Raw genomic sequence first — 26,376 nt, forward strand, 5'->3', positions numbered from 1 at the left:
AGCATCAGTCAGATCTCCGAGCACCGATCTCTAGCAAGACCCACTCCCTCTCGATCAAGCACCGATCAAGCAACTGTAGCGCAAGCACCGATGAAGCAACTGTAGCGTGGGTTTGTCTGTGTGGGTTTGTTTGTGTGTGGGTGTGTTTATGTATTGATTTATCTATGTGGATGTGTTTGTGTGTGGGTGTGTTTGTGTTTGTGTGCGGGTGTGTTTGTGTTTATGTGCATCTGAGGAGAAGAAGATGAGGAGCTGAGGTAGTTGTGCACGGAGAGAAGAGGGAGAAAAATTGGTGTGAACTGATATTAATAAAATAATAAATACATGACCTACAATAATCGTGCATATATACACAATTACTGTAGCTCATGAATAAATATACATGATTATACAAGATTTTGGAAGCACTGATGTGGAGCAATTTTGAGACAAAATGTGTGAAAATGATAGTTTTTTCTATTATATATGATTTTCCATCCACTGATGTGGATGCTCTTATGTCGGACAAAATTGCTAAATGCCATTTTTGGGCAAACTAAGCAGCGTTTTGCCCTATTTTTCAAACTAATTAGGGAAATGCCCATCGTTTGAAACTCGATTTTCTCAAAATCGAGTTATAAAAAAAAAAAAAAAAAAAATTTCTGGAGCCCTATAGTGGTATTTTTAAGGACCTATAGTGACATTTTCAAGACCTATAGTGACATTTTGTAACTCGATTTCCATTAAATCGAGTTATAGGCAATTTTTTTAATTTTTTTTTTTGCCTATAACTCGATTTCATATAAATTGAGTTAAAAAACGCCACTATAGGTCCTAAAAACGTCACTATCGGCTTTTAAAAAACGCCGCTATAGGGCCTCAATCAATTTTGAGAAAATCAATTTTTAAAAGAGGGGCATTTACCTAATTAATTTGAGAAAGAGGGTAAAACGCTGCTTAGTTTTCCCAAAAAGGACATTTAGCAATATTGTCCTCAGATTTCTTTAAACTTAACTATTAAATTTTTATCTGAAGTAAACTATTCTAATTAATAATAATTTAAACAATTGTCACAAAGAGAAAATAGATGTTCGATGCAACCACAACTTTTAATTTTAAAACCCAAATTTTATTGTATATTATATGTTTTCGTGAAATTCTAAGACCACTTGTCTAGATTCATAGAGCGATATATATATGTTGGCTATAACTAAACTTTTTAAATTTTTTTTTTTCCTTGGTGGAAAATAACCATATATTACTTTTTGGTTTAGATAGTCACCTCCGAGTCTCTGACAAGTCATGCTTTTCTTTTTCTTTTAATCAAACGTCCATGTGCATGGGTTTACTTCGGGACAAAATTGCTAAATACCCTTTTTGGGAAAATTAAGCAGCGTTTTGCCCTATTTTTCAAACTAATTAGGGAAATGTTCCTGTTTTGAAACTCGATTTTCTCAAAATCGAGTTACAAAAAAAAAAAAAAAAAAATTTTGGAGCCCTATAGCAGCGTTTTTAAGGACCTATAGTGACGTTTTCAGAACCTATAGTGACGTTGTGTAACTCGACTTCCATAAAATCGAGTTATAAGCAATTTTTTTTTTTTTTAATCTACAACTTGATTTCATATAAATCGTGTTACAAAACGCCGCTATAGGTCCTGAAAATATCACTATAGGCTCCTTAAAAACGCTGCTATAGGGTCTAACTTGATTTTGAGAAAATCGATTTTCAAAAGAGGAGCATTTTCCTAATTAGTTTGAAAAATAGGACAAAACGCTGCTCAGTTTGCCCAAAGAGGGCATTTAGCAATTTTGTCCATTTACTTCGTCAAAAGAAGGAATATGATAAAGCTAACTTGTGTTTATATTATAGAACTTTATCGTAGTCTCCTACCAATTGAACAATCTAAAATAAAGTACTGTAGCCCCCAGATGGTAAGCGGACGTGATTTTCCAATTCAAGAGGAAAAGTAGCATGCTTTTCCTCTCCTTGACTTCTTCTACATGCAAAGTTTCGATTCAATAAAGCTACTTCCATGCGATTCACGAAGCCTTGGACCAAAACAAACCGACCTTAAATTTAGAATTCTCTGGAATATCAAGTGGAAAAGTGCCCCAAATGGAAACAATTGGTCACTATAAAAAGGAAAATAATTAATTTACATTGCATTATTAATGTAAAATTTATATTATAGACTAAATAAATGTGTATAAAGTTGTACACTTTAATGCAAGTGTGTACAATATTGTCGACATTTGTTTTGTTTACAATATAAATCTTACTTTAATGTCTACAATGTAAATTTTTGATAGTATAATGTGAACAAATAATTGTTCCTAAAAAAATTCAACAATCAATGTTATCGATCAACGCAACAATCAATGGTTGTTGACAATGCATATTGACATGTGTTGACACAGCCTAAGGTGACAACAAGTCACTATTGATGTGGCATAGTGTTATCATGGTAGCATGATGGAAATTTATTGGGTGCTATGGGAGTATACTCCTTCTCTCTCTCACATAAGGGTGGGCTTTATGGTGAATGAGATCTATTTCTTTGTAATAGGGAAGGAGTATACTCCTAGAGTATTCAATAACAACCTTTGAGTGGAATCCATTTCTATGTGGTAGAGCTTGGTCGTGACGTGTGGCATGGAATGCATTTAATTGCTGACTAGTATGTATGTAGGAATTTATCAAAAAAAAAAATAGTATGCATGTAGGCAACACGTGAGCACATAATGCCAAACATCAACATGTGTTTAAGCGATTATAAAACTAACAATCTAAAAAAAATTATTGTTACTGATGATTTTCACAAAGCCATTAAACCTCTAGAATCTTACTTATGCAACAACCATAGTTAGTGAACCATCTAAATCAGTTCTTTTCATAACGTACATATTAGGTAAATAATTGAATCCGAATTCTTAATCATAAAGTATAGTGTGCTTCTGATAAAGTACATATTTTGTTTCTTTGCTTTATTTTTATTTTTAGATGAATATCTTATTCTTTTTATAAAGTATATATCGGGTAAATAATTGAACCAAATTATTTTAAATTTTATGTATTGAATTTGAGAGAGAGACATAATCACGGATTAAAATGTCATTAAAACATTAAAAGTCTCTAAATCGACTATCAATTTGTCACATATTGTGTTTCAAATGGAGACATCTAAGATTTTAATATGTCCTTATTTCATGTTATAACTATTAATTTAAATAATAATAAATAATCATTGTTGAAACACCAGTAGCAATAATCAAGATATTCGATCTTGGTTTTGTTAATTAAAAACAAATCTAATATCATAAAATATGGTTCAGAATTTAGACACATATTGGGAATATATTGTATTTAAAGTAAAATATGAAAAAAAAAATTTATTGAGATACCTGAAATTTGTCAAAAAGAATGTGCAAAGAAATAAAAAATGAAAACTGAGAATGTATCAAAATTTTGAAAATCGATCACTAAAATGGTTTCAACCAGTGACCACTCAGTTTTTTTTTTTTTTTAATTAAAAAAAAAACTAAAAACTCTTTATTTTTTATTTTTTTAATCATCTATTCGTGTGCTTGTTGTTGTCCCTTTTTTGACGTTCCAAAGTAGAAAAGTTTTATGGTCAAGTTGTATTATGGACACATTCTAATTCTCTCTTCAAAAGTTTCATGGTCAAGTTGTATTATGAACACATTCTAATTCTCTCTTCAAAATAATTCAAGATGCCAAAGGCACAAAGATTATTGTCGAGTTTTAGGTTTAGCAAAAGGAGACCCCGTCTACCCACGTGTTGCTTGCCTCTAGTTGTCTTATCATTTAGGAAAGCAAAAAAATAAAAAATAAAAAAGTAAATTTTACCCAAAAGACAAGTAAACATATTCACACGCGTGAGCCCAAGAGGCCAAATATCAACTCGTGACATTTTATTCCTTGTGATCCTATCACTTTTTCAAGATTAATTCCTTTTGAATTTTCTATCCAATAAGATTTCATCATTTAAGTTTATTTATTATTTATTATTATTATTTTCTTTTTAGAAACAAACACACAAACGAAGGAGATAAAAATAAATAAATAAAAAAGTGCTCGGACGTTTTTCATCAATTAAGTTGATGACTCTTGAACACATTATTAATACCTTTTTTTTTTCTTTTTTTTTTTGGAGACATCCCGTACGTATGCTATTGTAGAAAGATAATATATTGCAATTCAAAAAGTGCTCGGACGTTTAAGCCTTTAAGGTAGCGAAGTGCAAGTTGTATGGTTCAGAATTTATATCGGGAATATATTGAATTTAAAGTAAAATATGATAAAATATTGAAAAACCAGAAATATAGCAAAAAGTATGTTTAAACTAAAAATAATAATAATAATAAGATGCTGAAAATGGATGGGAAAATTTAGGGTACTTGTCAGAAAATATTGTATTTTTTTATTGCAAAAATATTGGATTATTAAAAACACAATTACATATGGATCACTAAAAAGCTTTAGAACAAAGTACTAAAGTTTCATGGTCAAGTCAAACCGTATTATAAACAGTGATGTAGGTCCATATTGTAAATCTCACTTTAAAATGCTAGATGCCAAAGATCTTTGTCCAATTTTGTTTGGCAAAAGGAGACCCCGTCTATTCACACGTTGCTTTGCTCTGGTTGTTAAACGCGCTTCCGAAACACACGTTTTGCATTTCAGAAGGTTTTTATTTTATTTTTTTTGCCGAAATATTTGGCTTTGATCGTGAACAGTACACATAGTGTACTGTTTACCGACCCACGAATTTCACTTTTAAGTAATTTTTTTTATTAAAAATAGGTCTCATAGTATTATTCACACATTTAAAAATTATTTTGTTACAGTATTTTTCAATTTTCAGTTTTCAGTTTTCAGTTTTCAACTCTAATCTTTAGGAAAAAAAAAATTACCCAAAAGAGGCGTAAACATCGCCACACTTTTTGCTTTATTGAACGACTTCAATTGTGCGTTTGCGGATCTAGTTTGCGTTTCTTTCCTCTCTCTTTTTTTTCCTCCCAGCCGCATGTTTTGACTTTTCAGCAATGAACAGTGCATCCATGCACTGTTCACAGGTCCCACGGCACCATTTATATATTTAAAAATTATTTTGCTACAATATTTTCTATTTTTAGTTTCAACAAAATAAGTTCAATCCAAACGGACCTCAAGTCTCCAACAAAAAAGAAATAATGAATAGTATTGTTCAATAAACTAAGGACAATGCATACAACTATGCAAGAAGAAAATGTAATCCAACAGTAAATTTGTTAAAATTCACCTTTAATAAATAGATATTAAGCAAAGTTGTAACCTAAGACCACAACTTTACTCAATATCGTTTACATTACTACATATTTTGAAAATTTAACCGTTGAATGAATTGAATGAAAAAAACTAATAGAAGGAAGAAAACTAATTTCCAAACTATGCACAAGGTAGCTAGTTACATCAATTATAACACGTGTATCACCCACGTGTGAACATAAATAACTAATAAAGACCAAACTACAAGTCACACAGCTTCTCATGTTGTTTTATGCATTACATTGCCACTTGCTTCATTCTGCTTCACTCCACTAGCACTTCACTTCACTGTTGCAGCACCACTTCACTTGTTGCATCACTTGCTTCTTACTTCACTTTGATCTACTGCTCTAACCTTTCTCTTAATATCTTTAAACATGTGCTTAAAAAAAATTGGTTATGTGCTACATTAAACTGCTACTAGTAGTAATTCACTACAGCATATTCCTACTTTCATTTTATTATTTTCAATTCTCTCTCTCCTCTTTCTCCTTGATTCGCATTCTCTATCTCTTGTTTGCTAGTACTGCTCTCTTTTATCCCCCTTGCCGTTGATGCCTCTAAGGTGCAAATCAATGTAAGAAGTGGCTCCGGGTTATGGAGATTGGCAAAGCCTTCAACCATGTGGTTTTCATNGTGTTTTTTTTTTTTTTTTTTTTTTTTTTTTTTTTTTTTTTTTTAATAAATTTTTTTACGGTGGTTGTTGTGGTTAGTGGTGGTCATTGGTAACTATGGGTTTTTGTGGTGGTTGCTTTATATTATTTTACTAGGTTGTTTATATTATTTTATGTGTTATAGCTATAATAGAAGATGAGATATAGGGCCTTAAGTGAAATGTTAAAGTAGATAAATACTTAAAATAGCTTTTTGAAGTGTTAAATACTAAATTTTTTAGCTCATAGGATGCGAATGCTTGAAAGAACTTAAACACAAGAAAAGGTAAAATGACATCATTAAGTGCTTAGAGCATTCCCATCTGATGCTCTATTTTGTGCTTTTAGCTATTTTGAATTTACCTGTAGCATTTAATGCTTAAGAAAATAAATAAAAAAGGCACATCTATTGTGGCAACACTATTACTGATTATTTTTGTCATTAGTTATAGTCTGCAAAGTACAATGGAAAAGTTTGTATTAGAGAAGTTCACCAATAATTTCTTAAGTTACAACGAAGGTGGAAATTTCAGTTTCATTTCATGGAAATAGTAGCCTAGATGGCATCTTAATGCTTTGTTTGGTTAGAGGATAGAAAAGTGGGGGACAGAAAATCGTTGGGGATGAAAAAGTGGGTGATAGAAGAGATTTATGCTCTAGTTATTTTGAATGAAAATATTTTCAAATATAAAATATTTTACAATTATAAAATTTTCAGGTGTTTGATATGACAAGCAAATTTTTTCAATCAAATCACAAAAATCAATGGCTTAACACAGAAGCCATTGGTGCTGAAGGTCTAGTAATTGGACCACTAGAATCAGTAATCAGAGTAGTGGCTTCGGCAATTGGACTGCCAACGTTTACTATCGAAGTGGTATCTCTAGTGATCGGACCACCAAAACCGGTCGACAAAACGATGTCTTCAATTACCGAACCTCCGGCATTGGTTATGGCATGGCATCTCTGGCCACCAAACCGTTGACAACAATTGTTGGTGCAATGTCTCCGACCATTGAACTATTGGCATTGGTTGTCACCAGACCACCAACATAGGTTGCCAAAGCGGAGTCTCTAAACACTTGGTCACCAAAGTGATGTCTTTGGCCACAGGACCAATGGTCGAAGACATTTTTTAAAGTATTTTACAGTCAACAAAAAATATTTTACAAGTTTGACCATATTTTACTTGCAAACAAACACCTAAAAATGAGAAAACATTTTCCTGAAAAATATTTTACATAAAAACAAATGGATTGTTACTTTCTTTTTGTGAGTGTTTTGTTGTAGGATGGAAAAGTGAATATGGAAAATATTTTTGATTGATTGAAAAAAATATGAGAAAAAAGTAAGGGCACATTTGGTAGATGGTAACGGCGATTACATGGGAATAAGAATAGGTATTACAAGGAATACAATATGCTGTAACGTAATACTTATTACTATTCATTTATTTGATAACAACATAATAATAGAACCTTGAAGACAATGGAATGAAAATATATTAACTTAAACTTCAGATTTATTTTAGGAAATATTTTACTCATACAATTATATCTCTTTAAAAATTGTTATTTTTTAAATTTAAGAGATATGTGTTATTTTTTATGATTTTTTATTTTTATAATTGTTAGATGTATATGAAAAGTTTGTTTATTTGGAAATATATTAAGTTTTGAAATTATTACATTTGCTAAGAAATAGCTAATACAACCTTATTACAAAAGAATAGTTATTGTTCATTTTGAAGAGTAATCATTCATAAGAAATGGCTATTCTTTGTAATAAAATCATAACCAAACTAAAGAATAGTTAAACCATAGAAATAATTATTACATTATAGTGTCTATTACAATCTACCAAACATGCCCTAAATGTAAATTATATAAAATTACTCACGTGCCCCTATTACATTAAAAAAATTAATACTCTATAAAAAAAATAAAAATAAAAATTTAAGGAAAAAAGAAACTAGATATTTAACATTTGAAAAAGAAAAAAAAAATGAGAAAAGAAGAAGAAGAAGAAGAAGAAAGAAGCATTAGGAGGGAGGGCAAGGCACATGGGTAGATTCCCATCAAACCTCTATTCCTCCCCACCATTGTTTCCAATTCTGGAAGAACATTTACAGCCAAATGGTAGGCCTTGAGAGAAAACACTTGACTTCACCAAAATACTCTCTTCTCCTGTCTCCAATCAAATGTACAAATCCCTATATTTTCTCCTCCCCACAAATCACACCAACCAAACACTACCTAAAATTGCTTGTCGCATGGGAGCAAAGATGCTATTTTTTTGTCCAAGATGTATAAACTTCACAACATTATTTAGACTGAGTAGCAATAAAATGACAAGAAGTACAAGATACAGTTTGGCTGGAAGAACCCCAGTTACTCTTTCAAAACTTTTTCCTTCTAGTAAAATTTTTACTAAAAAAAAACACTGTGGTCCTTTACACTTTATTGTGAAGTACATCCCTTGAAAAATAAGGCTTGTCCTTCAAGGACGAGGATTAGGAAAGACCCAAATTGGTGGTGGCCAAACCAAGTTTGTGTCACTTGCATATCCACGAAATGGTTCAACGCTCCCATTGCCCATGTTGTACATGCCCATGTCATGGCCACCTTGAATGCCCTCACTTTGGGCTTCAATATAATCATCGGTAAAATATATACAATTGGCCTTACATCCAACTAAAAACTCTGAGTTGAAAGAGAAAAGGAGTTATTCATACACAAAAGGAATACGTTATCTCCTATGTTCTTTACTTCCTTCCATTTCAAGTCCCTTTGATTGAATTTATAAACCTCAAAGCCAACCGTTTTGTAGAATGAAGACAACACGGGGTGAGTAAATTTATCCCATTGGTGAATCTTTCCAACCATAAAAAATTCACCAGATATCATCCTCACCAAGTTCAATCGTAGGGGGAAATTCCTTGGAAGAGATGGTGCAAACCCTGTCATCTTTGGCAGGGAAGTATGGTCACCAACCCAAATTTCTGCATCAGTATGTGAAACGTAGAATTTTCATAAAATCTTGTTCAACATATTGACGTTCCGTATCAATAAGAGTCCATTTGTTGTCTCCATATTTACAGAAAGCTAGTTCTGAAAACTCACCAAATATGGCCATGGCCCTGCACTCATTGGAAGTAGGGCTCGACGATAACACAACCTTCAGTTCCATATGAAAATATATCGTGCATATTTAGGGCTTGTGGTCTTTATTTTCGGAGGTTCACATTGGTGTGATCTTACACGGAAAATCAAATATTCTTCACCAGGCACATTTGGACGATATTCTAATACATCAGGAAAGGTGTCAATTGGTGGTAACTGAATTTGAGCCCTAGTGAGTGGATTAATTAGATTCAATTCTGGAGACCCATCAACCATGAGTACCCAACCATATGAGGATCCTCGTAAGTCGTAACAACTTTCCTCTCTATTCTGGAATTTCCAAGTTATACATCTTATTTTCTAAAATGCTGAAAAATCTACAATGAGTTTCATTTATATTGTCACTTGGAATCATTAACCATGGAACTTGGAAATAATCAGTGTAAATTATGAGCAGCTTCCCAATTTCACATATCAGATCGTCTGTAAGCTTTGTCAACAAACATCCAATTTCATTTTCATCCGAAGCATGGGAGGAAAAAAAAAAAATTTTAATATCATGACCTTTGTAATCTATACTAAACCACAATGATGGTGCAGATCATTCAACTATTAAAATCTAAATAGCTTACATAAATATAAAGGAATCAGGAAAGAATTCTGACATTTAAGACATCAATAGATTGAAATGGGTATATATAGTAGAAAGAGTCGACAATGGAATGATATAACAGATAATACTATTGGAAAATATATATATATATATATATATTTGATAAGTACTTTTGGACAAATTGAAGTAACCTCTTTGTCCGGAATATATCATAAGGATCTATATACACATTAGAAGCACCTAAGGGGGCATACAAAGGGAAGCATATTTAAGTTCAAATTTCAAAATAAAAAATTAATGGGAAACGTGGCTATAGAAAAGTGTTTTTGAAGGATTATCTGGGGCGCTATACGTTGGTATTATTTTAAATATCTTTGTATATAAAATCCTAAATTTTGATGGTCATTAATTTTAATGAAGATTTATTAGTATTTCACTTCAAAAAAAATTGAATTCCTTTTATTATGCATTTAAAATTTCGGTTCAATAAAGCTACTTCCATGCGATTCACAAAGCCTTGGACCAAAACAAACCGACCTCAAATCTAGAATTCTCTGGAATATCAAGTGGAAAAGTGCCCCAGATGGAAACAATTGCTCACTAGAAAAAGGAAAATAATTAATTTACATTGCATTATCAATGTTAAATTTATATTATAGACTAAATAAATGTGTATAAAGTTGTACACTTTAATGCAAGTGTGTACAATATTGTACACTTTTTGCAATATTGCAGACATTTGTTTTGTTTACAATGTAAATTTTATTTTAATGTCTACAATGTAAAATTTTGATAGTATAATATGAATAAATAATTGTTCCTACAAAAATTCAACAATGTTATCAATCAACGCAACAATCAATGGTTGTTGACAATGCATATTGACATGTGTTGACACAGCTTAAGGTGACGACAAGTCACTATTGATGTGGCATACTGTTATCGTGGTAGCATGATGGAAATTTATTGCGTACTATGGGAGTATACTCCCTCTCTCTCTCTCATATAAGGGTGAGCCCTATAGTAGATAGGATCCATTTCTTTGTAAAAGGGAAAGAGTATATTCTTAGAGTATTCAATAACAACCTTTGGGTGGAATCTATTTCTATGTGGTAGAGCTTGGTCGTTACATGTGGCATGGAATGCATTTAATTGCTAGCTTGTATGTATGTAGGAATTTAAAAAATATATATATATATATATATTACGTATGTAGGCAACGCGTGAGCACATAATGCCAAACATCAACATGTGTTTAAGCGATTATAAAACTAACAATCTAAACAAAATTATTGTTACTGATGATTTTCACAAAGCCATACAACGTCTAGAATCTTATGCAACAACCATATTTAGTGAACCATCTAAATCAGTTCTTTTCATAACGTACATATTAGATAAATAATTGAATCCGAATTCTTAATCATAAAGTATAGTGTGCTTTTTATAAAGTACATATTTTGTTTCTTTGCTTTATTTTTTTTTTAGATGAATATCTTATTCTTTTTATAAAGTATATATCGGGCAAATAATTGAACCAAATTATTTTAAATTTTATGTATTGAATTTGGGAGAGAGACATAATCATGGATTAAAATGTCGTTAAAACATTAAAAGTTTGTAAATCGACTATCAATTTGTCACATATTGTGCTTCAAATGGAGGCGTCTAAGATTTTAATATATCCTTATTTCATGTTATAACTATTAATTTAAATAATAATAATAATAATCATTGTTGAAATGCCAGTAGCAATAATCAAGATATTCAATCTTGGTTTTGTTAATTGAAAACAAATCTAATATCATAAAATATGGTTCAGAATTTAGACACATATTGGGAATATATTGTATTTAAAGTAAAATATGAAGAAAAAAAAATTGAGATACCTGAAATTTATCAAAAAGAATGTGCAAAGAAAATAATTAAATAAATAAATGAAAACGAAAAATATATCAAAAATTTGAAAATCGATCACTAAAATGCGGTTTCAACCAGTGACCACTCATTTTTTTTTTTTAATTAAAAAAACTAAAAGCTTTTTATTTTTATTTTTTTTTTATCATCCTAATTATTTGTGCTTGTTGTTGTCCCTTGTTTGACGTTCCAAAGTAGAAAAGTTTTATGGTCAAGTTGTATTATGGACAATCTAATTCTCTCTTCAAAAGTTTCATGGTCAAGTTGTATTATGAACACATTCTAATTCTCTCTTCAAAATAATTGAAGATGCCAAAGGCACAAAGATATTATTGTCGAGTTTTAGGTTTAGCAACAGGAGACCCGATCAACCCACGTGTTGCTTGCCTCTAGTTGTCTTGTCATTTAGGAAAGCTGTCTTGTCATTTAGGAAAGCAAAAATAAAATAAATAAATAAATAAATTTTACCCAAAAGACATGTGAATATTTCACACGTGTGAGCCCAAGAGGCCAAATATCAACTCGTGGCATTTTATTCCTTGTGATCCTATCACTTTTCCAGGATTAATTTCTTTTGAATTTTCTATCCAATAAGATTTCATCATTTAAGTTATTATTATTATTATTATTATTATTTTCTTTTTAGAAACGAAACACATCAAACGAAGGAGATAAAAAAGGGGGGGAGTGCTCGGAGTTATTTCATCAATTAAGTTGATGACTCTTGAACACATTATTAATACCGTATTTTTTTTTTTTTTTTTTTGGAGACATACCTACGTATGCTTTGTAGAAAGATAAGCGAAGATCAAGTTGTATGGTTCAGAATTTATATGGGAATATATTGAATTTAAAGTAAAATTGATAAAATATTGAAAAACCGATATATAGCAAAAAGTATGTTTAAACTAAAATAAATAAATAAATAAATAAATAAGAGCTGAAAATGATGGAAAATTTAGTGGTACTTGTCAGAAAATATTGATTTTTTATTGCAAAAATATTGGATTATTAAAACACAATTAATATGGATCACTAAAAGTTTAGAACAAAGTACTAAAGTTTCATGGTCAGTCAAACCGTATTATAAACAGTGATACATCCCATCAAAAAAAAAAAAAAAAAGTGATGCAGGTCCATATTGTAAATCTCACTTTAAAATGCTAGATGCCAAAGATCTTTGTCAATTTTGTTTAGGCAAAAGGAGACCCCGTCTATTCACACGTTGCTTGCTCTGGTTGTTAAACGCGCTTCCGAAACACACGTTTTGCATTTCAGAAGGTTTTTTATTTTATTTTTTTTGCCGAAATATTTGGCTTTGATCGTGAAGTACACATAGTGTACTGTTTACCGACCCACGAAATTTCACTTTTAAGTAATTTTTTTATTAAAAATAGGTCTCATAGTATTATTCACACATTTAAAATTATTTTGTTACAGTATTTTTCAATTTTCAGTTTTCAGTTTTCAGTTTTCAACTCTAATCTTTAGGAAAAAAAAAATTACCCAAAAGAGGCGTAAACATCGCCACACTTTTTGCTTTATTGAACGACTTCAATTGTGCGTTTGCGGATCTAGTTTGCGTTTCTTTCCTCTCTCTTTTTTTCTCCCAGCCGCATGTTTTGACTTTTCAGCAATGAACAGTGCATCCATGCACTGTTCACAGGTCCCACGGCACCATTTATATATTTAAAAATTATTTTGCTACAATATTTTCTATTTTTAGTTTCAACAAAATAAGTTCAATCCAAAACGGACCTCAAGTCTCCAACAAAAAAGAAATAATGAATAGTATTGTTCAATAAACTAAGGACAATGCATACAACTATGCAAGAAGAAAATGTAATCCAACAGTAAATTTGTTAAAATTCACCTTAATAAATAGATATTAAGCAAAGTTGTAACTAAGACCACAACTTTACTCAATATCGTTTACATTATACATATTTTGAAAATTTAACCGTTGAATGAATTGAATGAAAAAAACTAATAGAAGGAAGAAAACTAATTTCCAAACTATGCACAAGGTAGCTAGTTACATCAATTATAACACGTGTATCACCCACGTGTGAACATAAATAACTAATAAAGACCAAACTACAAGTCACACAGCTTCTCATGTTGTTTTATGCATTACATTGCCACTTGCTTCATTCTGCTTCACTCCACTAGCACTTCACTTCACTGTTGCAGCACCACTTCACTTGTTGCATCACTTGCTTCTTACTTCACTTTGATCTACTGCTCTAACCTTTCTCTTAATATCTTTAAACATGTGCTTAAAAAAAATTGGTTATGTGCTACATTAAACTGCTACTAGTAGTAATTCACTACAGCATATTCCTACTTTCATTTTATTATTTTCAATTCTCTCTCTCCTCTTTCTCCTTGATTCGCATTCTCTATCTCTTGTTTGCTAGTACTGCTCTCTTTTATCCCCCTTGCCGTTGATGCCTCTAAGGTGCAAATCAATGTAAGAAGTGGCTCCGGGTTATGGAGATTGGCAAAGCCTTCAACCATGTGGTTTTCATCTACTACATTACGATACCACTGGAAATTAACCGAGAAGCTGAGATCTCACCGATATATAAAAACCCAAATCCACTGAGAACCCAAACCAAAATATGGAAGTTCATTATTTTCATACTGGGTATGGGGCTAGGTTTGTTTGGGTTGTGTTTGTGTGGTGGTTATGTGTCATGGGTCTTGGTTGAGGTAGTGAGTTACTGAGTTTGGATTTTTTTTTGGGTGGTTGTAAGGGTTTTTTTTTTTTTTTTTTTAATTATTTTATGGTGGTTGTTTTGGTTAGTGGTGGTCACTAGTAACTATGGATTTTTGTGGTGGTTGCTTTATATTATTTTACTAGGTTGTTTATATTATTTTATATATTGTAGCTTTAATAGAAGATGAGATATAGGGCCTTAAGTGAAATGTTAAAGTAGATAAATACTTAAAATAGCTTTTTGAAGTGTTAAATACTAAATTTTTTAGCTCATAGGATGTGAATGCTTGAAAGAATTTAAACACAAGAAAAGGTAAAACAACATCATTAAGTGCTTAGAGCATTCCCATCTAATGTTCTATTTTGTGCTTTTAGCTATTTTGAATTTAGCTATAGCATTTAATGCTTAAGAAAAATAAATGAAAAAGGCACATCTATTATGGTAACACTATTATTGATTATTTTTTTCATTAGTTATAGTCTACAAAGTACAATGGAAAAGTTTGTGTTAGAGAAGTTCACCAATAATTTCTTGAGTTACAAGGAAGGTGGAAATTTCAGTTTCATTTCATGGAAATAGCAGACTAGATGGCATCTTAATGCTTTCTTTGGTTAGAGGATAGAAAAGTGGGGACAGAAAATTGTTGTGGATGATAGAAGAGATTTACGCTCCGGTTATTTTGAATGAAATTATTTTCAAATATAAAATATTTTACAATTATAACATTTTTAGGTATTTGGTATGACAAGAAAATTTTTTCAAGCAACTCACAAGAATCAATGGCTCAACACAGAAGCCACTGGTCCCGAAGGTCTAGTAATTGGACCGCTAGAATCAGCAATCAGAGTATAGGCTTCAAAGATTGGACTACCAACGTTTACTATCAGAGTGGTATCTCTAGTGATTGGACCACCAACACCGGTTGACAAAACGATGTCTTCAGTTACCAAACCTCCGGCATCAGTTATGGCATGGCAACTCTGGCCACCAGACCGTTAACACCAATTGTTGGTGCAATGTCTCCAACCATTGAACTACCACCAACATAGGTTGCCAAAGCAGAGTCTCCAAACACCTGGTCACCAAAGCGATGTCTTAGGCCACAGGACGGCCAAAGACTTTTTTTTAAAGTATTTTATAGTCAACAAAAAATATTTTACAAGTTTCACCATATTTTACTTGCAAACAAACACCTTAGAATGAGAAAACATTTTCTTGAAAAATATTTTACACAAAAACAAATGGATAGTTACTTTCTTTTTATGAGTGTTTTGTTGTATGATGGAAAAGTGAATATGGAAAATATTTTTGATTGATTGAAAAGAAATATGAGAGAAAAGTAAGGGCACATTTGGTAGACAGTAACGGTAATTACATAGGAATAGGAATAGGGATAGGAAGTGGCATTACAAGGAATATAATATGCTGTAATGTAATACTTATTACTATTTATTTGTTTGGTAACAACAAAATAATAGAACCTTGAAGACAATGGAATGAAAACATTTTAACTTAAACTTAAGATTTATTTTAGGAAATATTTTACTCATAAAATTATATCTCTTTAAAAATTGTTATTTTTTAAATTTAAGAGATATGTGTTATTTTTTATAATTTTTTATTTTTATAATTGTTAGATGTATATGAAAAGTTTGTTTATTTGGAAATATATTAAATTTTGAAATTATTGCACTTGCTAAGAAATAACTAATACAACCTTGTTAAAGAAGAATAGTTATTGCTTATTTTGAAGAATAACTATTCATAAGAAATGACAATTCTTTGTAATAAAATCATAACCAAACTAAAGAATAGCTAAACCATAGGAATAATTATTAAATTATAGTGTCTATTACAACCTACCAAACATGCCCTAAATGTAAATTATATAAAATTACTCACATGCCTCTATTACAATAAAAAAAATAAATACTCTATAAAAAAATTAAGGAAAAAAGAAACTAGATATTTAACATTTGAAAAGGAAAAAAAAAATGAGAAAAAACGAAGAAGAAGAAAGAAGCAGTAGGAGGGAGGGCAAGTCACATGGGTAGATTCCCATCAAACCTCTATTCTTCCCCACCATTGTTTCCAATTCTAGAAGAACATTTACACACAAATGGTAGGCTTTGAGGGAAAACACTTGACTTCACCAAAATACTCCCTCCTCCCCTCTCCAACCAAATGCACAAACCCCTATATTTTCTCTTCCCCACAAATCACACCAACCAAACACTACCTAAAATTGCTTGTTGCATGGGAGCAAAGCTGCTATTTTTTTGTCCAAGATGTATAAATTTCACAACATTATTCTGACTGAGTAGCGAAAAAATGGCAACAAGTACAAGATACAGTTTGGCTGGAAGAACCCCAGCTACTCTTTCAAAACTTTTTCCTTCTAGTTAAGTTTTTACTTAAATAAAACATTGTGGTCCTCTACACTTTAACATCCCTTGAAAAATAAGGCTTGTCCTTTGCGGACGAGGATTAGGAAAGACCCAAATTGGTGGTGGCCAAACCAAGTTTGTGTCACTTGCATATCCACGAAATGGTTCAACGCTCCCATTGCCCATGTTGTACACGCCCATGTCATGGCCACCTTGAATGCCCTCACATTGGGCTTCAATATAATCATCGGTAAAGTATATACAATTGGCCTTACATCCAACAAAACTTTGAATTGAAAAAGAAAGGGAGTTATTCATACACAAAAGGAATACGTTATCTCCTATGTTCTTTACCTCCTTCCATTTCAAGTCGCTTTGATCGAATTTATGAACCTCAAAACCAACCGTTTTGTAGAATGAAGACAACACGGGGTGAGTAAATTTATCCCATTGGTGAATCTTTCCAACCATAAAAAATTCACCAGATATCATCCTCACCAAGTTGAATCGTAGGGGGAAATTCCTTGGAAGAGATGGTGCAAACCCTATCATCTTTGGCAGGGAAGTATGGTCACCAACCCAAATTTCTCCATCAGTATATGAAACGTAGAATTTTCCCTCATGGGAAATAAAATCTTGTTCAACGTATTGACATTCTGTATCAATAGGAGTCCATTTGTTGTCTCCATATTTACAGAAAGCTAGTTTTGAAAACTCGCCAAAGATGGCCATGGCCATGCACTCATTGGAAGTAGGGCTCGACGATAACACAGCCTTCAGTTCCATATGAAAATATATCGTGCATATTCAGGGTTTGTGGTCTCTATTTTCGGAGGTTCACATTGGTGTGATCTTACACGAAAAATCAAATATTCTTCACCAAGCACATTTGGACGATATTGTAATACATCAGGAAAGGTATCAATTGGTGGTAACTGAATTTGAGCCCTAGTGAGTGGATTAATTAGATTCAATTCTGGAGACCCATCAACCATGAGTACCCAACCATATGAGGATCCTCGTAAGTCGTAACAACTTTCCTCTCAATTCTGGAATTTCCAAGTTATACATCTTATTTTCTAAAATACTGAAAAATCTACAATGGGTTTCATTTATATTGTCACTTGGAATCATTAACCACGGAACTTGGCTAAGTTGATGGCTAGGCAGCTTTAGTAGCATGGATTGCAAAGACTTATAAGTTTAGCGCAACCAGATATAATCAGCATATTGCTGTTGCCTGGGCCTTCAGACATTTCAGTGCTCACGCCTCTTTGGAAGAAAATTTGGGGACTTCAAGTTCCAAATAAAGTCAAGCACCTAGCTTGGAAGGCTTGTAAGGATTCATTGCCAACCAAGACTAATCTGATCCGCAGAAAGGTCATTACCGAGGGCTGCTGTGATGTTTGTAAATTGCATCAGGAGGATGTGGTTCATGCCTTGTTCCTCTGCCCAGCTTTGCAACCCGTTTGGAGGTCTCGAGCTCATTAGAATCATAGCACGCTTCAGGCGTGCTCCTCTTTCACTGATATTTTTGAGCTTATTTTTGCAGGTAATAGGGAGCCCGATCTTTTTACTGTTGTGCTATGGACACTATGGAATAGGAGGAATAATTTGCGCTTGGGCAAGCCTGCACTCTCACTTGGTCAGGTGGTTGAATTTGCTCAAGATCGACTCCTAGAGAGAGCTTCTTGTAGCGTTGGCTTTCACCAAACCCGATCCCATCAGGTAGCAGCTTGGCAGGCACCGGTTCAAGATACTTATAAAGTCAACTTCGATGGCGCGATTTTTGTTGAAGAAGGACTTGCTGGCTTGGGAGTTGTGATCCGCAACGACCATGGACTGATCATGGCTTCTCTTACTCAGCAAATACCTCTACCCGGTTTAGTTATAGAGGTGGAAGTCTTGGCGGCACGGAAAGCACTGGAGCTTACACTTGAACTTGGCTTCGACAACATCACTCTTGAAGGAGACTCTGAAGTTTTGATCAAATCTTTAGCGAAGGGTGGCAATTCTTTGGCTCACTATGGTCATTTACTTGCAGACATTCATATGCTCATGACTTGGTTTTCATCGCTTAGTTTATCTCATGTTAGGAGACATTGTAATAGTTTGGCACATGCCTGAGCTCGACGAGCATCCTCTACCCCTGATTTGTCAATTTAGATGGAAGAAATACCACCAGACCTTAACTCTGTATACATGGCTGATTTGAGTGGCCTAAGCTAATAATATTTTACTGTCTTAATTCTCAAAAAAAAAAAAAAAAAAAAAAAAAAAAAATAAAAAAAAAAAAGATATAATCAGCATAAATTATGAGCCGCTTCCCAATTTCACATTTCAGATCGTCTGAAAGCTTTGTCAACAAACATCCAACTTCATTTTCATGTGAAGCTTAGGAGGAAAAAAAATAATAATAATAATATCATGACCTTTGTAATCTATACTAAACCACAATGATGGTGCAGATCATTCAACTATTAAAATCTAAATAGCTTACATAAATATAAGGGAATCAGAAAAGAATTCTGACATTTAAGACATCAATAGATTGAAATGAGTATATATAGTAGAAAGAGTCGACAATGGAATGATATAACAAATAATACTATTGGAAAAAAAAAATAAAAAATAAAAAATTTTGATAAGTACTTTTGGACAAATTAAAGTAACCTCTTGTCCGGAATATATCGTAAGGATCTATATACACATTAGAAGCACCTAAGGGGGCATACAAAGGGAAGCATAATTAAGTTCAAATTTCAAAATAAAAAATTTATGGGAAACGTGACCGTAGTCAAATGTTTTTGAAGTATTATCTGGGGCGCTATAAGTTAGTATTATTATAAATATCTTTGTATATAAAATCTTAAATTTTGATGATTATTAAATTAATGAAGATTTATTAGTATTTCACTTCAAAAAATTTGAATTCCTTTTATTATGCATTTAAAATTTTCATGCCAAAATAAAGAATCCTAGAAACAGAATGAAATTGCGATGTCCTTAGCATTTAGCCACACTACAAAAAATGCGGTCTTTAGCCGCGTTTCAAAAACACTGCTATAGACCCTAAAAACACAACTATAGGCTATAGTAGCTTTTTCTATAGCCACGTTTACAAACATGACTTTTATTGTGCAACAATAGCCCCCTGCGGGGTATATAGCTAGCCGCCTTTATTTAAAAGCAACTACAGGTCCCCCTATAACTGCGTTTTCCATCCCCTATAGGCTGAGACTTGTAGCTGCGTTTTGTAAAAAACGTGGCTATAGACCGACTTTGGGCTACGTTTAAAACATGGCTATAGCCCCTTACATTGGGTTTTTCTATAGCCGCGTTTTTAAAAACGCTGCTATAGGTTTTTTTTTTTCCTTGCTAAATTTGTAATTCCTACCCAAAACAATTGCCAACACTCAATAGTTCCCAAACAATTGCCAGCAAACAAAACAAGTTCCCAATAAAATATTTTTTCTTAAAGAAGCCTGATGTAATGAATGCAAAGTAACAGAAATACTATGTTACATTCTCTTCAATAAATTCTCCCAAATTATCTAAAAAGGCTTAATATAAATTTCCTAAAGCACTAATTTTATTGCAGGTTATTTTCCATGACCATAAGTCAGCACCATTATAATGACTTAGGCCAACTAATTGCCTTGATATTACTCATGAAATATTATCAGAAACATCACTAAATTTTATTATTTTAAGATCAGCAAAATCAAAGTTGGCAAAATAAGACATGACCTTTAGAGGACAAAAACAAGCTAAGAAGAAATTATCTAAAACACCACTTTTCATCGTTTTGATTAGGTAAGCAACTCATACATATATGGGATGCAGACCAATGGCATAACCCACCACTCCCATTCTTAGAAGAGATGCCACTAGTCCAAAGGCCATTGGCCTAAGGCACCACCTTGAGCAAATATTTTCATTTATAAGAAAATCCTCAAACTTTCCAAAAGTTAAATAAAAAAAGAAATTTTTTTGAGTCATTCTTCAAAAATTCTTCCGGCCAACATAAGATAAGCTGAAGGTTTTCAAATCATCCCGTTCAGGCACAAGAAGCTTACATGCCAGAGGCAAAGAACAACAAATTCAACATGATCTACCATCTCATAGCAACCCATAACATACTAATCAAGTCCATTACATACTTAACCTTAAGGAGCCAATCTAACACCATCAACCAAACACAACAAAAGTATCTATGAATATGATCTAAGAAGATAAATTCTCTGCAGACCTTCTTGTAAAACAATTATCTCGACGTCACAAGAAAAAAGTTGTAAATAGCAAGGAACTTCATAACTTTATGTATTCATCTCATAACTTACCCTTTATTTGGATGAGTAAAGATAAAGGGTAACCCTTAAATTATTAATCTATAAGATACTCAAATATGTCACACAGAACTTCCAGAAAGTAACTCTCAACCTCATCAATCTTGCTCAACTTCTCCAAAATGACCTAAAAAATAGCCCCTACATAGTCAATGACATGACTCTAGTGGATGCAAGGGATTAATTAACGTGATTTATAATTTTAGAAAACAAATATCTTTCTTCTGTCCTAGATTAGACTGTTTTTCTTATTTAAATTTCATAAGCACTTTTCCCAATACAAATTTATTCACAATGGACATCCCACAAACTATATACTCCAATTTCCCATATACTTAAATTCTCAGCCCTCCCAACTTTTATCTTTTCTAGATGTATATATGAAAGGCTCAAATTCAATCAAGAAATCTCTTTCTTTTTTTTTTTCTTTTTTTTTGCTTTTTTTTTTTATTAAACCAAGAGTCTATTGCAAACTAACCTGCAAGGAAATGGGTATCAAAAGATACAACAGTTTTAGGATTTACAGATACATTAGGTGTGCTGTCACTAGCGCAATCAAAAGCTAATACATTCAACAAAGAAAAGGGAGAAGTAACATAATAAACAAAATCCTCGTGTTGAGAACTTCCCTTTTTAGCAAGTAAGTTAGCAATGTGGTTGGCCTTCCTATAGCAGTGGCTGAGCTGGACCTGTTAGAAAGCTTAGAGAATGTCCCTACATTCAGCCACCAATGTCCGGGTTAGTCTATTAGTGGAAGATGAGGAGGAAAAGAGCTTGACAACATCAGATGAATCCACATTAACTATAAGATAATATATATTAAGTTGTCTTGCCATGCAAAGCCCTTCCCTCAAAGCCCAAAGTTCCGCCATTAGGACTGTGGCAATGCCTAAAGGTTTAGAGAAACCTTGGACCCAAGTCCCATTAGAGTCACGGAGAAGACCACCAGCACCAGCGTGGCCATTGATGATGGAAGCATCTGTATTCAGCTTATACCAACCTGGTGGGGGTTTATCCCATTTGGCATTAAGCCGAGGCCTTGCACTGGGGACTTTGGACGAAGCTGTGAGAAAATGATACTCTAAAGCTTTTGCAACACACTCTTTTAGGAGTTGTTGGTTTGGAGGTTTAGCTTGGTAAGTAGCACAATTTCTGTTAGTCCATAGAGACCAAAGACCAAAAAGAAAAAGAGTGGACCATGGTATGTTGTGGTGCCGAGAGGGTAGAATAGAGGAGCAATGGCCACGCTGTCCTTTATTGTACTATTAGATTTTCTTAAATTTTCACTTTATAATCACAAGCATTCTACCAATAAACAATAAAACGCAGCTCAATCACAATGGATAAGTAATAGTCCAATTCTGCTTTTGTAGAGAATATTAAATGTTAGTTCCACAAATCAATTAGGCCCTTAACCAGATTGGAGAAATGTGGACAAGAGATTGCAAAAATAGCTTAATATACTGAAGACCTACAACAAAACACAAATTCAACTCTAATTGCCAAACTATAAGACCTGCCTTCCAAAGAAACTCACTTACTTTCACCTAACAAACAAAAGAAAAAACAAGAGAGGGAGACATTTACTCAATTGTTCTTTCATTTAGCAATTCATATTTGAGATTGAAGAACAAGCTATATTAAAGAAAATTCGAAATGAAGATAAAAAATTTCATCTATACATGCTACGTAGTCCACTATTACCTCAATATAATCAATAGCAGCGACCACAACTTGGATAAGCTATTTATCCTAGAGATAAAGCCACTTATCTAAAGTAATCAATCAACAATAATAAGAATTTATAGAATAGTGCCATATCAAACATTATAGGCTCAGATCTAATGTATGATCAATACCAAGTCTATATAAAGAACAAAATGGAATAAAAAATAAAAAATAAAAAATAAAATCAAATCAAGAAATGATGTCTTTTTCTGACCCGTATCTAAGTGAGACCCAAATACTTACCAAGTCCATCAAATTTTTTCACCTTAAAAAGAGCTAACACAAGGTTTATACCCTGCTCAGGAGTGTTAAGACTAAAAAACACCTCAAATTTTTCAAAATTACAATCTTTCCAGAAAGGTCACAATACCACTAACTTTTCAAAACAATATCTTGCATATCATTAGTGCCTCACAAAAAAAATACAATCATCTGCAAACATGAGATGAGAAACTGGGTCCAGATTTCTTGCAATCTATACTCCTTTAACAATACCTCGAAAGTGTCACTCCAATAAGGCCAAAGACAAAGGATAAAGTTGAAAGTGGACCCCTTACCTTAAGCCACGTTGAGGGAAAAGAATTTTAACCAGTGAACCATTCAATGGAATCTGATAAGAAACTATACAGATGCACTGCTAAATTAAGTTGATTTAATGACAACTATAAAGACTCACACGTGAGGGGGAGATAAAGTGTCTTAATATGTTATATTAACTACTCATTCTTCTAATCTTTATTCAATGTAGGACTTTACTCACATGTGTACACCTAACAATCTCCCCCTTCCCTAGTGCATCATCAATGGGCCATCATGTGTCAACCCCGCACATCTTTTATACTCCATGGGAACCTCACACGTCATCGTTGTCTAGCACCATTGGCAATAATACTCATCTGTTGTGCCTTTTCAACATCGTTTGTATGGGCTTTATGGGCTTGCTTGGTGTAATATACCGTCCCCGCTCTAATTACGAAAGGGACCCACGATCCATTTGCGAAAGGGCTTCAAGTACACACATACCGTTCTCGCTCCAACTACGAAAGGAATCTCGATAACCTTGCCACCTTTGCCCCACACTACCATAGGCTCTGATACCAATTGAAGGTAATTAACCCAAAGTTCCCAATCTGTGAGAAACAAAAAAAAAATATTAAAAAAAATAAATAAATAATGAAATCTATGCAACTCTGTGGACATAGGCAAATTGCCGAACCACGTAAATATTGTTTTGTGCGTGTAATTATTTTTTTTTTTTGCGTGTGTTTTCTCTATTTTTTTTTTTTTTTTCTTACGGATTGGGAATTTTGGGTTAATTCCCTTCATGATCATATATAGAGGAATTGTCTGATGGTAGCGTTTTTGTCCCTTTTCAAAGCATATATAATCAACCATTTGCTCATTGACTTTGGATAATAATGCTCATGGTCATGGCCAACTGTAATTCTTGGTTTGATTTGGATTTAAGTTTCATTGTTTTCAGTTCAAACCAGGAAAGCACAGGTGCGACATTTTGGTCGCTACACCCATGTTGGACACGTTAGGACACAGCTTGTAGCCTAGACGCGTCTGTACACGCATCCGAAATGATTTTTTTCTTTTTTTTGACATTGCACAATACGCCGGGATGCTTCCTGATACAATCAAATATGGAATACGTCTCAATAGCTCTTGTAAAGTTGTGATTTACAACTATATTTTATATTTGCTTTATTCCATGACAAAATGTGTTGTAATTACTTTAATTTATTTCCTTGTATTTTGTGGGATTTAATTGTATTGAGTTTAGTATCAAGTTGGTGAAGACTTAAGCTTTATTGAAAATCAGTGGATCTCACGGGTGTGTCGCTGGAAGCTAACCCGCGAAAGAGCCATGTGAGAAGCATATGACTGGAAGCTGAAGAGTCATGCTAGGCTGTCGTTTTCGCGAGTGTCTCGCGGGTAAGGCCTTCCCGCGAGATAGTCGCGAAACATTCTGCCTGGAGGTTTTTTAAGAGTGACTTTCTTACCCTTCACTCATACTATATATATCCTATTTACCCACAAATATATGAGAGGCTATTCAGAGAAAAAACCCTAGATAAGTTTTCTACAACACACACACACCCATCTTTTGAGAGAGAACTACTCCTCCTTAGTGAGAAATCATTGTAGCCTCTTCTCCATCCCTCTCTCATTATCATACCTTGAGAGGAGATTTGTACCCAAACACAACCCACACCCATTCAGAGTGTAGAGAGTGTTTTGGAGTTGTTAGGAAGCATTGGAAGAAGTCAATGATGGTAGATACAACATGGAGCTTGTTGCAGGATCTGGAGAACTAAGACAAGACACGGTTTCGAGAAGCCTTGTTGGAGTAGGAGCTTGGAGGGCTTAGGTACATCGGGTAGATTAGGCTTGGAGGGTCTCTTGCTAACTCATGTATCCCAACTGATTGTGTAGTGGATTGATTTCCGCTTGGAGGGCGGTGAAGAGGTTTTTCGCCGAGTTCTTCGGTTTCCTCTTCGAAAACACGTCTCGGTGTTTTCTGTATTTGCATCCTTCTTCCCTACTCATGTTTATTTCATTTTTACTGCTGTGTTGCTTTAAATATGGATTAGAGTAGTTGTCTTGCTTATACGCTTGTGTTTACACTATTCTGCACTTAGTATTAAGTTAGTGTAAAATCAACAAAGCCGTAATTTTAATTGGGGGTCTAAATTGCTCTTGTGTTTTCAACACATTTTCGAGCTTTCAGCTCTAAAATCTTATAGCTCTCTCTCAATCTCTCCTTCTTCTCTCTAAGTCTTTGACCCACAACTTCTTAAACCTCTATCTCCATCTCTCCTTTGCCTCACTGACCCAAGGCAAAAAGCCCCTCGATCCCTGTTTCTCTTGATCTCTCCTTTTTATCTGCGTTTCGTCCCACCAGGGCTTCCTTCATTTTTTTTTCCCCTTTTTTGGTTGTCCACTTGTCTGGCCATTTGGATTCTATTATTATTATCTATTCTAATATTGAGGAGTTTTCTCTGTTTCGAAACCTCAATTTATTAGTTTGTAGAGCTTAAATAGCAAGGTTAGTCATGTAAAATTACTAATTAAAAAGTATATTGCCTACAAAATGGGAACAATCTCGCTAACCCACTTATTCTAAACAACTATACCTTCTTTTTCTTTTTCTTTTTTGGTTCTTTAAAAGAAAATTAGAAAAACAAGTTAAATAACACACATTTCTAATATTTTATTTAAAAATAAAAATAAAAACACCCTCACGTTCGGAAACAAAGAAAAAAAAAAAAAAAACTAAATAAGTTAAACAACCCCACGTTGTTATTAAAAAAATAAAGGCGAAAATGCACTTTTGGTCCTACATTTTGGGCCTATTCTCAATTTGGTCCCTAAATTGATTTAGCTCCTAGGTCAGTCCCTGATTTTTAAAAATCATTTCTAAATAGTCCCTACCGTCAACTCAGTGACAGAAAATGCTGAGGTGGCAAACGGCGTGTCCTACTTCCTGACATGGCGCTGATGTGGATATTAAAATATTATTAAAAAAGCTTATTTAGCATTTTTGAAATGCCACGTCAGATTTTAA

At 33.2% G+C, this 26,376-nt stretch overlaps 1 protein-coding gene across 1 annotated transcript; it reads right to left on the reverse strand.

The window, feature by feature from the left end:
• Window positions 1-15,114: 15,114 nt before the first annotated feature.
• Window positions 15,115-17,907, reverse strand: LOC111982942 (F-box protein At2g26160). The gene is given in 4 exon segments (XM_065761594.1): window positions 15,115-15,318; window positions 16,858-17,499; window positions 17,583-17,744; window positions 17,746-17,907. Coding segments are annotated over 4 exon segments (1,170 nt in total).
• Between the last annotated feature and the right edge of the window lie 8,469 nt (window positions 17,908-26,376).

This window comes from Quercus suber, unplaced genomic scaffold, assembly GCF_002906115.3.
Source record: "Quercus suber isolate HL8 unplaced genomic scaffold, Cork oak 2.0 scaffold_421, whole genome shotgun sequence".
Taxonomy (NCBI): Eukaryota; Viridiplantae; Streptophyta; class Magnoliopsida; order Fagales; family Fagaceae; genus Quercus; species Quercus suber.